Raw genomic sequence first — 14367 nt, 5'->3', positions numbered from 1 at the left:
TGTAGCCCACTGATTCACATTAACAATACTCTTGTAGAAGACGCCTAGCTGGGAAAGTTTGAGCACTCCCAGAAATTTTTACCCAGTACTGTAATCCTAACTTAAGGCACCTTAGCCATAAGGGCATTTCTCCCATTTCAACAAGCAAAGCAGGGATTGAGGAGGTTCTAAAAGCTCCACAGCAGAGCCTCAAGGCCTTTGCCCGAATTACTTCCAGCCTGGCTAACACTGTTTTTGAAGCCGCACCATAAATAAAACACCCATAATCAAAAGCTGATCTAATCATGGCCTGATAAATAAGCTGCATCATCTCCCTGTCAGCTCCCCACTCACATCCAGCCAGGCTTCTTAAGATGTTGATAATCTTTTCACACTTTCCCACTATTTTACTAATCTGTACAGCCCAAGTCATACGCTCGTCAAACCAGACACCCAAAAACTTAAAAACCTTCACTTTTTCTAATGGAGAACCATATATTTTCAACTCAGTAATAGGTAGTTTCCTTTTAAATCCAAATATCATATATTTTGATTTTGGTGCTGAAATCTTAAAACCCCATGTCATTCCCCACTCCTCTACACTCTGTAAAGCCTTTTGGACCTGTTTCACAATAAACTCCACATTTCGTCCTCTTTTCCAGATAGCCCCGTCGTCTGCAAACAAGGACAGCCCAAATCCTTCCCCTACATTATCAAAGATGTCGTTTATCATTATATTAAATAACACCGGAGAAATAACACTTTCCTGTGGAGTGCCGTTCTCTATTAACACTGTCTTAGAACTGACACCACCCACCCGAACTTGAATAGTTCTTTCCCATAAAAAATCCCTGATCCAATTAAACATTCGACCTCTAACTCCCAGATCATAAATTTTAATCAATAATCCATCCTTCCACAGAACCGGAACTAGTTCAATACGCACTATATTAAAAAGGACACAGCGCCGCCTATCGCGGCGGTGTCAGACATATTTGGTTAGAAATTCGATTTTCTTTACTGCATGTATACTCAGACAAGACGAGAAGTCCAACTTGACTCATCAGCCGAGCTATGAGCTTAGCTCAACTACTGCGTGTATGTAAACGTACTGAATGTTACCTTTCTCCATCCTAGAGAGGGCTGTCAACAGACTTTTCAAGAGGCAAAACCCCAACAAAGCAGCCAGGCCAGACTCTGTCTCTCTTTCTACCTTGAAGCACTGTGCTGATCAGCTCTCTCCAGTGTTGACAGACATCTTTGACACCCACTGGAGTTTGACTACACAGCCAGCAGGTCTGTCGACGATGCAGTCAACAAGCCTTTCATTTCATCCTCCAGCACCTGGACTCCTTGTCCTCCATGTCACGATCCTTTTTGTGGATTTCAGCTCTGCCTTTAATTAAGGTTCAGCAATTTCAATTCAATTTCAATTTCAATTTTATTTATAAAGCCCAATATCACAAATCACAATTTGCCTCACAGGGCTTTACAGCATACGACATCCCTCTGTAATTAGGACCCTCACAGCTGATAAGGAAAAACTCCCCCCCCAAAAAAAACCCTTTAACGGGGGAAAAAAACAGTAGAAACCTCAGGAAGAGCAACTGAGGAGGGATCCCTCTTCCAGGACGGACAGACGTGCAATAGATGTCGTACAGAACAGATCAGCATAATAAATTAACAGTAATCCATATGACACAATGAGACAGAAAGAGAGACAGAGAGAGAGAGAGAGATGCAGGACAGACGGTAGTGACAGTATCTTACAACAACATTAATGAAAGTAATAATAGTTATAGTTCTGGCTACTGTGGTACAATATGTTGAAAGTATATATTAATATCTGGCAGTATACATGTGTGACAGTAATCATATGTGTATAATAACAGTAGAAGTATGACTAATGACTAATGATGGCAGCAGCAGCAGGAGGCATCTGGCAGGACCACGTCAGCAGCACAACCACACACGTCACACTGTCCAGGCACCGCTGCGATATGAGTTAATCTAAGAGACAGTGGAGCACAAAGGCTCCGGAGAAGAAGCCGAGTTAGGGACATCCAGAATGGCCGAGTTAGCAAGATGCAGTAATAGAATACGAGAGAGAGAGAGAGAGAGAGAAGGAGAGAAGGTGCCCGGTGTATTATAGGGGGTCCTCCGGCAGACTAGGCCTAAGTCAGCCAAACTAGGGGCTGGTACAGGGCAAGCCTGAGCCAGCCCTAACTATAAGCTTTATAGCGATATGGCTAAAAATGTTATTATGATAAAAATGTACAAAGCAGCTGATATTGATACTGCAATAAATGTCAAATCATTATTTCTTTCAAGTTTAAAGGCTGATTTTTGATCCTAAAGTTAAGTGAAAGAAGCCATACGGTTGATAGTAGTTTAGTTTATTTCAGGACATCCATCATGGTGATCTTGATTGTCTATCATGCTTTTTGTGAGCATTAAGTTTTAGATCTGTTCTGTTCGATAAGCCTCTTGGTGTTAGAGGTGTGGCCTGTCGAAAATGTCGCTTTTTTTGGCTGTTTATGAAAGTGACGTCAACCGACTAATTGGGATCAAATTTGATGTGAAGCATTTGCACATAATATCCAGTTATTGGGCCAATTTCATGTTTCTAGCTCACTCTAGGTCATGGCAATTTTGCATTGCAGCAGAAGACAACGAATAACAATATTAATAAACTGGCACAAACTCATTAGGGTTCTGCTCCTTTGGGGCTTAAATATAATCATTTTAAATCTAATGTCTCACATTGTACAAACTGAGCAAGAAGATTTGTCATTTCTGGCTACCATCTATGTTTGGATAATGAAAAAGTGTTCTAAGGAACTTGTCAAACAAGTTAAAAACTCCTTTAATGGAGAAACAGAATATTTTTTATCCACATGTTGATACTGTTGACACCGACTTTGTAATAAAAAAGACACAGAAATCTGACCTTTTACAATATTGCATTTAAAGCAACATTTAGACTGTTAAGCCTATGTATGTAGGTAGAATTTTAAAAATTGTTTTTCTTTTCTGCCTGAAAGCGGACAGGTTCGTGATGGAAGAATTTGGATTCAAAGCCTCAGTATTTCTAAAACTGGCTACGGCCCTGAACCCATATAAGATATAAGACAGTGTATGATTCATACATTCATTTAATATGTAAGGGGGGCTGACAACAGAAAGGAATATGTCAATTAAAACATATTATGTGGCTTAATTTCATCATAAGAATGTATGTATGTATGTGCATATGTTGTTATTGTACCTTAATATTCTGTGTATATTCTTAATTCTGAGAATAACTAATAAAAAAGAAAAAGTTTAGAAAACACATCTGTCAACAGAGACAACAACATGTCCTCTGTCCCCTCCCATCCCAACAAACATTTCAGCCACAGTATGTGGGAGGAAGCAGGCAACAATAAACATCTGCACTTCAAAATAAAGGGAGGATATAAACTACAGAAAATTAAACTTTATGTGATGTAATTTGATATATTTACTTGCCTCTAACTAAAATCACATATTAAACATTTCTGTCAGATATCACCACAGTCCTCTTCTGAAGTGTTGGCTTTAAGGGTTTGCTGTATAGCATGAATATGACGTACAGACCACCAATGTGACATTATGTATAAACCCAAATCTGTATATAGGCCTAACTAAATATAGGCTAGCATACACAGATACAGTATATAACAACTAGGCTTGAGTAGTATCTATCTTCATTACCTTCATACTTTCCCAGTATTTCAGAAAAAAGAAAAAGGAATGTCAAAACTGTCATGGAGCATGTTTGTCATTGTACAGCCTAAAATGCTATGTTTCTAATATGAAATTAGTCTCCTCAGACAAGTCTTGCTGGGTTGAAATACTCATAGTTCATAGAATAATGAACAGATAGGGAAAAAGCGTTGTTCTCAGCAAGAACTCGTTGCCATGGAAGCACATAAGTGGACTGAAGTGTTGAATAAAATTATGTGACTAATAAACTGCTTTTGTAGCTTGAACAAATCGTTTTTAAATAAAACTATATCACAATACTCACAAGCAGGGACAGAGCCATTTTCTCCACTCTCTCTCCCTCCCTCTCCTTCTCTCCCTGCCTGCAGGGCAACAAGGAGAAGAAACTGCTGTCCTGTGCTGAAATGGATGATGCGGTAAAAGAGCTATCAGGCTACAGCAAAAGACACAGGAGATGATATCAATCAATCAATCAATCAATCAATCAGTTTTTCCACCATAGCACAAGCCCTACCTGACCTGGCCAATCAGTGCACATTTTCGGCCTGAACCTGGTTAAACCCGTCTGGCTTTTTGGGACCCACTGGGCTCGGGTTGATATTGAGAACCCTGGCCTCTGGTGGCATGTGCCACTGCATCATTACAATAGTATCTCCGTATCAGTTGGAGCATCTGTATTTTTGATGGTGTTGAAAATCATACTGTCGGGATTTCTAAATATCCCTGTACACTGTAATACATTGATACTGCCCAAGCCTAATTATAACATCTAAAATTGTAGCGTTTAGATTTATTTTGTGGCTGGTCAAAAACATTTCTTAGGAATTAGTTCCCCAGCATGGGGTCCTCACCCCCGCCAAAGCTTCACATTGGGGTCACAAGTCCTTCTTGAATTTAAGGGTTATGTGTCTTATAATTTCATTCAATTCTATGATGAAAAATAAATGAAATTGTTACTTTTTAGTAAGTTATGATTATTATTCAAAATGTAAACTTTGAAAAATACATCCCCAGGATACAAGCAGGGTATCAGGGTTCTTATCAGTATGTATGTCTCTGTATAGATATAGTATAGGCTACAGTAGTATAGTATAGTATAACAGTATGAAAGAAAAGAGTTTTGGAACCACTGCATTAGAGGGTGGGATTACTCTGAGGGACTTCTGACTATTTTGTATCTCTAAAATCTTGGCAGTAGTCCTGCATCTGACAGTGTAGACAGAACTACTGGTAGTAGGCCAGCAGTGGTAGAAGTAAAAAATGTGGTTTTGATAACAATAGTCACCCACAGTTAAGACAGTTATATATTACTAGCAACAAAAAAAACGAACAAAAAAACAGGTTATGTTCATTTAGCTACATGGAGGTGACGCTTTTATTGTGAAAGAATTCAGTAGGAAGTGTGTGTGTTGCTGTACTAGGAGCACGGACACCGGTGGCACAACCTAAGTGTTGCGTTGTTGTCATTAGTATTCGATTGTCGGAGGGTTTAGTTTCGTCTCTGTGTGGACGGCAGGAGCGCAGGTATCATTCTGAATTCATCTGAAGGCTGATTTACTGAAACATAATTGTTGTAGTCAAATGAGGAAGTCGTGTTGGTCTTTGTCGCGAAGCTGTCAGAACACGATCAGAAAACTCACAAAGTCCGTTTTATTCCAGATGTCCTTCAAACGGCTTCACGATGTGTCCAGCACACAGTACGTTTTATCTCTAGAACTTGATTCAGATCAGTAAAAACTCCCAAATTAAACTTTAACGGGGAATAAACGGCAGAAATTTGTGAGCAAGATCAACAGAGATGCCAGGACAGAGATGAAATACATCCCATGTATACATCCGTGTTGGCTTTATTTATTTATTTATTTATTTATTTATTTATTTACTCTTTACAAGTAAAAGTCGATTTCAGAAACATAAAACCTTTATATTGTAATTTAATGTCTAAAATGTCGATGTTGCCTGGTAAAAGTCGAGCTCATTTTAATGACTTCACTGCTTGGTCATTTTATTATAATCATATATTAGAATTCATGAGTTGATTATATGTATGTGTTAATAATCTTTATCCATCAGCAAAGTAACTAGTAACAAGCTATCAAATAATTATAGTGAGGTGTAAAGTACAGTGTTTGCCTTTAAAATGTAGTTGGAATAGAAATACTCAAGTAAAATAAATAAACACTAAAAGTAACACACCTCAAAATTGTTCAGTACTTGAGTAAATTACCAACCAAAAGTTACATTTTGCCAAAAATCAGGTAATATGGGACACTTTTTGGTAGAATTGCCAGACCAACACCAAAAAAGTGGTTATTCACTGATGAATATGATGTTTTTATCAGTTATCATAGATCTCTACAAGATTTCTGTTTTGAAATTATGTTGTAATGTATATTTTTTTAAGAAACTACAGACCTATAAAGTCACTGAGACCCCCTTCTCTCCCCGTTCTGCATATTCAGGTAAAATGGGACAGGTGTTATGGTAATATGGGAGATTCATTTTTAGTCTAATTTTCTCTTCTTTATTTGAACATATTAGTGGTTCAGGTCAGTTTTTGAACATAGAAATTGATAACATAGTTAACAAACAGTACACCAAGGAATTCATCAATCAATTCATTATAATTAAAATAACATTTGTTGAATACATGAATACTGTTATTGCTTAAAACCTAAAAAAGGCTGAGTTGCCCAGTGAATTAAAACAGAATTGAGACACTGTAGATTTGTGTTTCAGGTTTGTGTGGCACATTCCATGCCCTGGCAAGGAACCTCAGCCTGGGTTTCTAACCTGCCGCAACTTCCTCCTGATATTCTTTGATGGCACCCTCCATCCTCTCCTCACTCCACTGATTCCTATTTAGATTCTTTCCCTCTCTTCTCTCTCTCTCTCTCTCTCTCTCTCTCCTTGGTGCCATGTCTGTAGACTAAACTATCAATTTCAAAAATGTTATTTATTTATTTATTTATTTATACCACACACACACACACACACACAGAAAGAGAGAGAGAGAGAAAGAGAGAGAGAGAGAGAGAGAGAGAGAGAGAGAGGAACAACCTAATCCCTAGATTCACAGTGTTAGCATTTGCTAGATTAATGTAACGTTGTGAGGCTAAATGTGTCCACAGTTGAAAATTATACAAAAACTACCTGTAACAGCAAAGCGTTTCAGCATAACTGCTTAAATCATGATTTTATTGCAACTATTAACAGTTTATAAAGTGTCCCGATGCTGCTGAAATTTTTGTCCCATATTACCAAACACCTTTTGGCAATATGGGACAGTGCCTCAAAGGCTAATTCACAAAAAAACAATGTGTATTTGGCAAATGTATTCATGAAAATTGTAAGACTTAATAAAACACTTCGTGAAAATACAGTTTTTTCAGATACTTAAATAGTTTGATTTCTGTTTAGAAGCCTTATTTTGTAAAAATGAAATCCCACATGTCACTGCACTTACCGTGTGAATTTCCCTCCAAGATCTCCTTCAAAGTTCATCAACAACTTCCTGGTTACCAGTGACCAATCAAATTGATTGTTTGCTGCTAATATTTTAATTGCAAATACCTCAGACCTTATATGTCCTGTATTGATGATGAACTGATGTCCCATATTACCATATTACCCTATGGGTCATACCCACCTTGTTTCCTGGCCGTGTACAGTATACCCACCTACCAGCCAAAAGCCATTGAAATAAACCCACTTCCTCCTCAGTAACCTATAGTCCACCCAGCTCATCAAGTACCACTACACCACTGAGCGGGACAATCAAAATTACAGATAGATTATATAAAGAATATGGATCTTAGAGTAACTTCAGGTGCTGCTAAATGGGACTCCCTAAAAACACAGGGTTTAACCCGGGCTTATCCATGTGTAACATCAAATACATCAGTAAATACCCCACTTGTTTATTTTGAAGCTTTTTTGTGTTTTGAATGTCATCATTCCAATGCAGCTTTACAGCCGCACTGTTGGGGCAACATTCAGACACACGACCTTGGTGTAGTTTGTTGATAGTCTACCATTGTCATAGGTGAGCACGCTAGAGCGCAGCTTGGGCCATGTTTTCCTGACCAAACCCGACCCGAGCCCGGTGCAGTTTGTCACCTGGCATAGTTATTGTTATGGACAGTGTGTAAATAACCATCAAAAGACTGCTGTTATGCAAACATGCTGCTCACACAGCAGTGCAGCACAGCAATGTACACACACTCAGTTGGAGCGGAGCCTGTGTTGAGTTCATGCGTTGTCACGTAAATAACATCTTCCAGCACTTAAATAGGTCAGCAACATGTCAAGTGACTATTTACTTTTATTATGTTCAATGAAACTGTATTTTCCTGAATCTTGAGACACTTCATATGTAAGCTAGACAGACATTTCACCTGCTCATGTCCTAAAGAGCCCTTCTGGTGCCAGTAGATACATAGAAACACCACAGCAGATACTTTCTTCTCCTCTTTCTCCTATCTCTCCTCCTCTCTGTTCTGCTGTCTATGCTCTCTCTCTCCTCCTGTCTGTGCTGATCCTCTTTGGATGCTTTCTTCTCCTCTCTGTGCACTCGGTCCTCCTCTTGGTTCTCCGCCCTGTTCTCTCCGTTCTCCTTTCTGTCCTCCCTGTCCACTTGGTTCTCCGCTCTGCCCTATCTCTTCTCCTCTCTGTTCTCCACTCTGATCTCTCTGCTCTCCTGTCTTTCCACACAGTTCTCTGCTCTGTCCTCTCCATTCTCCACTCTGTGCAGTTCCACACTTCTTTCTATCCTCCTCTCTCTTCTGTCCATTCTCATCCTCTCTGTCCTCATTGTCACATGGCTTAGGTTTTTTTAAACAAATGAATCTAATGTATTCTGGAGAAAATGTTATCTTTTTGACATCTTTCTTTCCCTCTTCTGTCACTTTCTGACTTGTTTTTTTCTGTGTGTGTGTGTGGGGGGGGGGATCAAGGAGCTTGATTAGACTTTATTGATTACATTATAATGTTTGAGGATAATTTGGAATTAAAGGTTTGAATTATTGCATGTGATTATTATCAAATTCTAGACTAGCAAGAGTAATGCAACAACAACAAATAAATAGTAGATGACACAAACGTGTAGTCATGTACTTTTCAAATAAGTGAATAAAGAGCTGCATAATGTAACAACATTATTTGATGTGGTTTAAGACTTCAAGCCACTGAATAGTGTTCAGATAGATAGAGGGATGCTATTATTGCCCAGTGCATTATATATCAAATACCCATCTCAATCAAATCTAGTGTACAACATACAAGTGCATCACCATAATTTAGAATATCAAGTTAAATGTTTTTGTCATATATAGTTTCTACACCACCTAACCTCTTGTAACTTTATTGGGTCATGGAACAGCCACCTGCATAACGTTAAATAATGTTACCTTCAGGAGCATGGCACTGACTTATTGAGCTCACATCATGCATGATTGGCCAGTAGCTTTCAACCCATTGAGTCACAGCTAAAGCTTCTAACATTAACGTTACTTATCAAGAACTTAACTTTTTCTTAAACTTTAACTTACAGTGGGCTGCTTGGTCGTTGCTAAAATAATAATAAAAAAAACTGTCATTCATTCACCTCGTCTTTCAGCTAGCAATATCGTTGTCTTCCTGTCAACTGAATTCAAGTTTTCCGCGTTCCGCCGATACATCAGATAACTTCCTGCTGTCTGGTGTGTTAATATGTTTACCATGCTGTTTGGGGTTTCTATTTTTTTCTCTTTGAAATTTTTACTGAGGTCAGGACCTCGGTGACCTCATAGCTGGCTATGGCCATGAGACCAAATATTCAAATAATAGGAATACATTAATAGTGTATTCTGTATGCCTTCTCACTTGATGTGCATCAAACTTTGTCACTCAGTCCAACTCCTCATTTTCATCAAACGAAAGTAATTCAGGATTTTTGTTATGCATTCTTACAAAGATACACACAGGTTATCATAAAGTAGCCTACAGGCTAAGGTGGGCACCGAGCTTGCAGAAACATGTGAAACCACACTCATCCAGGTGAAATGCCACATTTTTAGGGAGTTGCGTCCCCAAACAGACCTGAGCCACATTACCTCCTCTCAAGCGAGTGTGCTGACTGTGCATGCTCCAGTGAGAAAATGTAATCTCTTGTTCCACACTTGAGTCCAATAAGTGGTGCATGCACCTCCAGCTGGTTTGCCAAGAAGAAGAAGAAGATACTCATAACAGTTGCTTGATTTGATGAGAGGTGTGCAAGAAGATCTGCCGTTACCCACATTTCTATCATTTGTATTACAAAGACAGCCAATGATACTGGTTTTCCTCTCAGACCTGTGAAGATGAGTGATTTGGAGGAAGAGGAGGGCAGAGCAGAGCCTCCAGTATCCAGCTGTCTGTCAATGAAGAGTGATGAGACCAAAGGAAATCCTCCACTGTTCAGTAATGAACCTGGACCCTCAGACACAAAGTAAGAGACTGTTTTCACTGTATACTGACCTGAAGTTCACTTCTTTAAAGTCATCTTATAATCAGCGCTACAACACTGTTGTGTTGTAACTTTTATAGTTACATGGTATCAGTCACCAGGGATGTTTCAGTAAAGTTTATTTGGATCCACATCCATTCAGAGTCCTTGAACATTGGGTATCTGCCCATACTGAGTCCGACCCAGTACTTCTTTTTACTTAAGTGTCAATTAAACATTTATCTTTCACACTGAAATAACAGCCCGAGACATCAAATCTGGCACATATTAGGCCCAGACCACATGTACATGGGTACTTTTGAAAATGGGGTTTTTCCTCCTCTGTTTTGTCCAAATGAAAATGCAAAAACACAGTTCAGCGCTCTCAACAACATGTTAAACCAACAGGCGGCAATATATTCTTAACCCTAAAGCCACACAAAGAAGACGTTGGCCAATCAGACATCTGGAGGAGTTACTCCAAATATTGCCATGGACATACATGTGGCAACTAGCCATCCAAACTGTATTGAAAAAGTTTTAAATATTAGATCTTGTACTTTTATTTTTAAATGTGTTAAAACTCCCATTAGCACATGAGAACCAACACTTTTATGACCATGTCCAGGGCTTAAAATTAACTTTTTTACATGGTAGCACTGGTGCTCCTAACTTCAAAAAGTTGGGAGCACCAGCAAAATTTTGGGAGCACCCACCGTAATGTAAGAAGCACCAACAGTGTAATCGATTTTTTTTATTGCAACAAAAAGTCGACATCATACTGTATACATTACATTGTATGTGTATAGTAGGGCATTGACAGAAAAGTCAATTTGTCGACGTGTCGACATCAATGGCACAAGTCGACACCCCCTGGGAGGAGTCGACAAATTGTGTGTTTTTTCCCTCTCTCTCTCTCTCTCTCTCTCTCTCTCTCTGTGCTTGTGTATGGAATGCAATCGCTGCCTCTGATTGGCTTACGCTGATACTTTATCCTTGACTAAGTGAACATACTCGGGCATACTAAAAGCGGAGCAGACTCCGCGAGGAATGTCCACAGTCATTCATTAAAGCTGTTACAGCTCATATAGGTTTAGGATGTGTAATTTGACAAGATAGTTGATTTCCCAAGACTGTCCAATATGGCGAGTCGCTTAAAATGTTGCTGCAGCACAGAATTGTGGGATGGCATTGTCACCTTTCCTTTCATAAAGGGTGGTCCTATGCTAAAGCTGACTATAAAGGAAGCATTGCATCAGTGTAATGTGTTAATGATCACTTATACTGTGTAATATTCAATATGTGCAATAACCCATACCCATACTGTATACAAAATCCTTATTTTGGATACAGTATACTTCTTTTTTGCATTATTTATTTAATTTTTATGTCTTATTTTTATATTTTACATACATGTCTGTACTGGGTAGGAGCTGCTTTTAATTTCATTGTACATGTGTATAGTGACAATAAAAGGCATTCTGATTCTGATTCTGATAACCTCCACAGAGACAAGAAGAGGAGTCATGTTTTTGTGGAGGAGCGGCTATCCTGCTGTGCTTTGTGTCAGGATGTCCTGAGGGATCCGGTCTCTACCAGCTGTGGACACTGGTTCTGCAGACAGTGCATCACCTCATACTGGGACCAGTCTGCTTCATCAGGAGACTCCTCCTGTCCCCACTGTGGAAAAAGATCCAGAACAAGAGCTAGACTGCAGACAGCCAGTCAGACTAGCACAGTTCAAAGTAAGACTGCACATCTGTCTGATGATGTAATGACATATTTTCATAAAACCCATACAATTTGAAACCCTTTTTCATTCTTCTGTTTTTTTCTTGTTTTTGTTTTGGTCTTGAAAATCTCCAGATTCTCAAAATCTTTTTCTTTAGGGTCACATTTTTTCTTCTCTTTCAGCAGATGTTTGTCTGCAGGAGGTTTTAGATGAACACAAGATCAGTCTGAAGAGGAGATGTGAATGTGTGACTAAAGGAACTGATGAAACAGGAAGTGGAACCCTCCTCAACAGGATCTACATCACAGAGGGACAGAGTGAAGAGGTTAATACCCAACATGAGGTTTGGCAGCTTGAGACAGTTTCCAAGATGAGGACCCTCCATGACACTCCAATCAAATGCCACGACATCTTTAAAGCCTTACCTGACCAACAGGAACACATCAGAGTCATTCTGACAAATGGTGTCGCTGGCATTGGAAAAACCTTCACAGTGCTGAAGTTCACGCTGGACTGGGCAGAGGGTTTGGAAAACCAAGATGTCAGTCTGGTGATTCTGCTTTCGTTCAGGGAGCTGAACTTGATCAAAGATGAGCAGTACAGCCTTCTCAAGCTGCTCCATGTTTTCCATCCAACATTACAGAAGGTCACAGCAGAGGACCTCGCTATCTGTAAAGTTCTGTTCATCTTTGACGGCCTGGATGAAAGCAGACTTTCATTGGATTTCCACAACAATGAGGTTGTGTCTGATGTCACACAGGAGTCATCAGTCAACGTGCTGTTGACAAACCTCATCAAGGGGAATCTGCTTCCATTGGCTCTTGTCTGGATAACTTCCCGACCTGCAGCGGCCAATCAGATCCCTCCTGCATGTGTTGACAGGGTAACAGAAGTAAGAGGCTTCACTGACCCGCAGAAAGAGGAGTACTTCAGGAGGAGAGTCAGTGATGAAGAGCTCTCCAGCAGAATCATCTCACACATCAAGACTTCCAGGAGCCTCCATACCATGTGTCTAATCCCAGTCTTCTGCTGGATCACTGCTACAGTTCTGGATCACATGTTGACCACAGAGCAAAGAGGAGAGCTGCCCAAGACCCTGACTGAACTATACTCACACTTCCTGCTGGTTCAGACAAAGAGGAAGAAGCAGAAGTATGACGAGGGACATGAGACGTGTCCACAGGAGCTGACAGAGGCAGACAGGGACATTCTTCTGAAGCTGGGGAGGCTGGCGTTTGAACATCTGGAGAAAGGAAACATCATGTTCTACCAGGAAGACCTGGAGCAGTGTGGTCTTGATGTCACAGAGGCCTTGGTGTACTCAGGAGTTTGTACAGAGATCTTCAAAAGAGAGAGTGTGATCTTCCAGAAATCAGTCTACTGCTTTGTTCATCTGAGCGTTCAGGAGTTTCTGGCTGCAGTCTACATGTTCCACTGTTACACCAACAGGAAGACAGAGGTACTGAAGGACTTCTTGGGGAAAGGCTGGATATATAAAAACCGTGACTCATCTCTAGATGTCTTCCAGAGGAGGGTCATGGAGAAATCCCTGAAGAGCAAAAATGGTCACCTGGACCTGTTTGTCCGCTTCCTTCATGGTCTCTCTCTGGAGTCCAACCAGAGACTGTTAGGAGGTCTGTTGGGTCAGACTGACAACTGTATAGAAATCATCCAGAGAGCCACCAACAATCTAAAAAAGAAGAGGACCAAAATCTCTCCTGACAGAAGCATCAACATCTTCCACTGTCTGATGGAGATGAATGACCACTCAATTCATCAGGAGATACAAGAGTTCCTTAAGTCAGAGAACAGATCAAAGAAGAAACTCTCTGAGATCCACTGCTCAGCTCTGGCCTACATGCTGCAGATATCAGAGGAGGTTCTGGATGTGTTGGACCTGAATAAGTACAACACATCTGCAGAGGGAAAACTAAGACTGATTCCAGCAGTGAGGAACTGCAGAAAGGCTCTGTAAGTCTGGATCTGATTTACATTTTAATTTAGTGTAGAATGGTTCTTTTTAGTTCTATTTTTTATTTTACAATTAAGTGCTAACAGTAAGACAATGCAAAACATGGTGTTAAAGTCAGAAGGGGTAGTAGCGTCACAAAATAATCAGAGATAATTAAATCAGAACAGAACAAAACAAACAACCAAATCTTTGAAGGGCCAATTTTGCTCCACACCAAAGCACTTGTTTCAAGTGTTGGTGGCCCCTATGGAGCAATTTCAAAATGATTGAACAAACAATTACTCATTTATAGTCTGATTTGTATTATGCCACACCTTTTTTTTAGGGATGCACCGAATATTCGGTGGCCGAATATTGCAAAAAAAGACACATTCGGTATTCGGTGGAATAAATTAAAAGCAAGGCCGAATAATAGCGGCATGTTTTGATCACGCAATCAAACGGTGTGCCTGACGGACGGAGTAAAATGTCGGC

The 14367-nt window shown here is 39.9% G+C and overlaps 1 protein-coding gene across 1 annotated transcript in view; it reads left to right on the top strand.

Moving 5' to 3' along the window:
- The first annotated feature begins 5139 nt into the window (after positions 1 to 5139).
- LOC125882098 (NACHT, LRR and PYD domains-containing protein 12-like) overlaps positions 5140 to 14367 on the top strand; it is a 94360-nt gene continuing 85132 nt past the window's right edge. Inside the window, exons 1-3 of the mRNA XM_049565764.1 lie at positions 5140 to 5250; positions 10055 to 10192; positions 11699 to 11934. Coding sequence (XP_049421721.1) covers positions 10065 to 10192; positions 11699 to 11934 — 364 coding nt within the window. The 5' untranslated portion in view covers positions 5140 to 5250; positions 10055 to 10064. The remainder of the gene's footprint in view (positions 5251 to 10054; positions 10193 to 11698; positions 11935 to 14367) is intronic.

Source organism: Epinephelus fuscoguttatus, linkage group LG21, assembly GCF_011397635.1.
Source record: "Epinephelus fuscoguttatus linkage group LG21, E.fuscoguttatus.final_Chr_v1".
NCBI lineage: Eukaryota > Metazoa > Chordata > Actinopteri > Perciformes > Serranidae > Epinephelus > Epinephelus fuscoguttatus.
This window is presented reverse-complemented; position numbering and strand designations above follow the sequence as displayed.